Here is a 2,192-nt window from a genome sequence, read left to right on the forward strand (position 1 = left end):
CTCCTCACAAAGGCACTGTCAAATAAGTCTCCCCCTCCGCTGCCCAAAAGAATGTCCGATACTACATGGTCTGCTTAAGCAGATGCAAATTCAGCTTTCTATAAAGGCTATTCTATTATCATGAATGTGTTGGAAGACATTGCTGAGGATACTGATATCAAGTCTGAATGCAGACAACAGGCTAAAGGACTCTTGCTAACTATGAAAACATTGAAGATAGGACTTATGATCATACTGTGGGATCAGATTCCAGAAATATTTCAGAAAACCAGTGTTTCCCTGCAGTGATCAGATTAGGGCTTAAATTAAGCTTGTGGTTGAAGCTTTTTGACCATTTTTCATAGCTTTTGAAGATCAGGCCAAAATTCTTACTGATTGTAATCACTATTACAAGGATGTTTCATAACAAATGAAGGATTTGCAAATATGACCGCTATGATGGTTCTACTCCTGATAATAGTAGCATAGAATCCATCCAGCCATCTGAAATAATTCAGAATTGGTGCCTTTCTGGTTATTGTAGACAGCTTGGTTGCTGCTCTCTCAAAAAGGCAGATAGCGTATAAGAAGTTGAAAGCTATGTTTGGGTTTCTTTCAAAGCTGCCAAAACTCACTCCAGATGAAATAAAGGCTGGTGCAACAAAACTGATTCACCCATACCTTGAAAACTTGGAAAAGGAGTTTGGAGATCAAACAGATCTAGCTGAACTTTTGAAAACTGATCTAGCTGATATTGTTGCTGGATCTCAACAAAAACTGTATTGTCTGATAGTTGATGATTCTTTTGGGTCTTATTTTCCTAAAGTTAAGATTATGTTGAAGTTCTATTGAATGCCGGCTAATTCTGACCGTGGCCGATTCGGACTGTGGCTGATTCGGATCAGATTTGGACCTGTCTTGGCTGATTCAGATCATGTATTTAGGCTCATTCGGACCATTTGCTAGGCTGTTTTGAATGATTCGAACATAAACACAAAGTTACCTTTGACATAAAGAGACCCATAACTTGTTAGTTCCTTACCTCACACTACGCAAGGATGACTGACAGGGTGCAGTGTTTGGCTTGTGACCAAGTAGTGGCTGACCACCACCAGGCCATAGATTGCGATTCTTGCGGTGGCTGGCAACATCGAGGATGTGGAGACACTGGTAATTATACTACAATACTATAAAATTGTAAAAAAAAGTCCTTGCTTTGCCATTTTTACACCATGACGATATTGAGGAAGCTTTTAGTGAACTTTCAGGAAAGGTAGGTGTAATTGGACCAGTAAGAGAATTTATGGATTACGTAAAGGGAAACATGGTTGCATCATAGGATATGGAAAGTGGAGACCTGGTCAGTATTTGGGTGCAGTACATGAACAAATAATGATGTTGAAGGATGGCATCATAAACTAAACAAAAGTGCCAAGCTAAGCTAAGCTAGGGGGGATAGACAGGGGGGTGAAATGGAAGAAAAGGCGAAGATGTACAGCATGAAATATGAAATAAAGAAAGAGGAGTGTAAAGACAGCGGGCTGACCGCCCTGCTACTTTTATTTTTCTTTACTTTTTACTCACTGATTAACGTGTTAGCATATTTCCGGAACTATTGTATCCCGCGCTACCAAGGATTGGTTCACACACAATACTATCACTTCCTGGTCGATTGGAAGCCATGTTTAGGGGCAAATATTACAGAAATTTTTTTTATGCACCTGGGGAGGGGGGGATGCTTGCAATGAGCGGCAGCGTGGTACTGATCCGAATTTGACCCAGAATGTCCAGGCTCCAAAATACACTACAGCGCCGCCGCGTCCTAGCGGCGGTTCGGGAAATTACTCCTGCCAATTAAAAAATTCCGGCAAACAAAAATTTTGCCGGATTACAGGTGTTGCCGGATGAAAGAATACCGGATTAAGGAGGTTCAACCTGTAGTTAAAGTTGCAGGCGTGAGAAAATATGGCAGAGATCCCTCAGAACACCTTTAAAAATATATATATATAATTTCCTAGAAGCTGTTTTAGCAAGAGATAAAATGTGAAGTTTTCAGTTTAGATTATATATATATATATATATATATATATATATATATACTCCTCTGATTCTTATACCCTTGGGAGGATGGGAGGGTTGTGGGCATTCCACGACGCAGAGTCCCCGCGCCTCTCAGACCTAGAACTCTCTCTCTCTCTCTCTCTCTCTCTCTC

At 40.6% G+C, this 2,192-nt stretch overlaps 1 protein-coding gene across 3 annotated transcripts in view; it reads left to right on the plus strand.

Moving 5' to 3' along the window:
- Positions 1–1,011: 1,011 nt before the first annotated feature.
- The window catches only part of LOC123498619, a 69,578-nt gene continuing 68,397 nt past the window's right edge, over positions 1,012–2,192 (plus strand). For all 3 annotated transcript variants that reach the window (XM_045245899.1, XM_045245902.1, XM_045245903.1), the window contains exon 1: positions 1,012–1,149. In XM_045245899.1, coding sequence (XP_045101834.1) covers positions 1,038–1,149 — 112 coding nt within the window. In that variant the 5' untranslated portion in view covers positions 1,012–1,037. The remainder of the gene's footprint in view (positions 1,150–2,192) is intronic.

This window comes from Portunus trituberculatus, chromosome 48 (genome assembly GCF_017591435.1).
Source record: "Portunus trituberculatus isolate SZX2019 chromosome 48, ASM1759143v1, whole genome shotgun sequence".
Lineage (NCBI taxonomy): Eukaryota > Metazoa > Arthropoda > Malacostraca > Decapoda > Portunidae > Portunus > Portunus trituberculatus.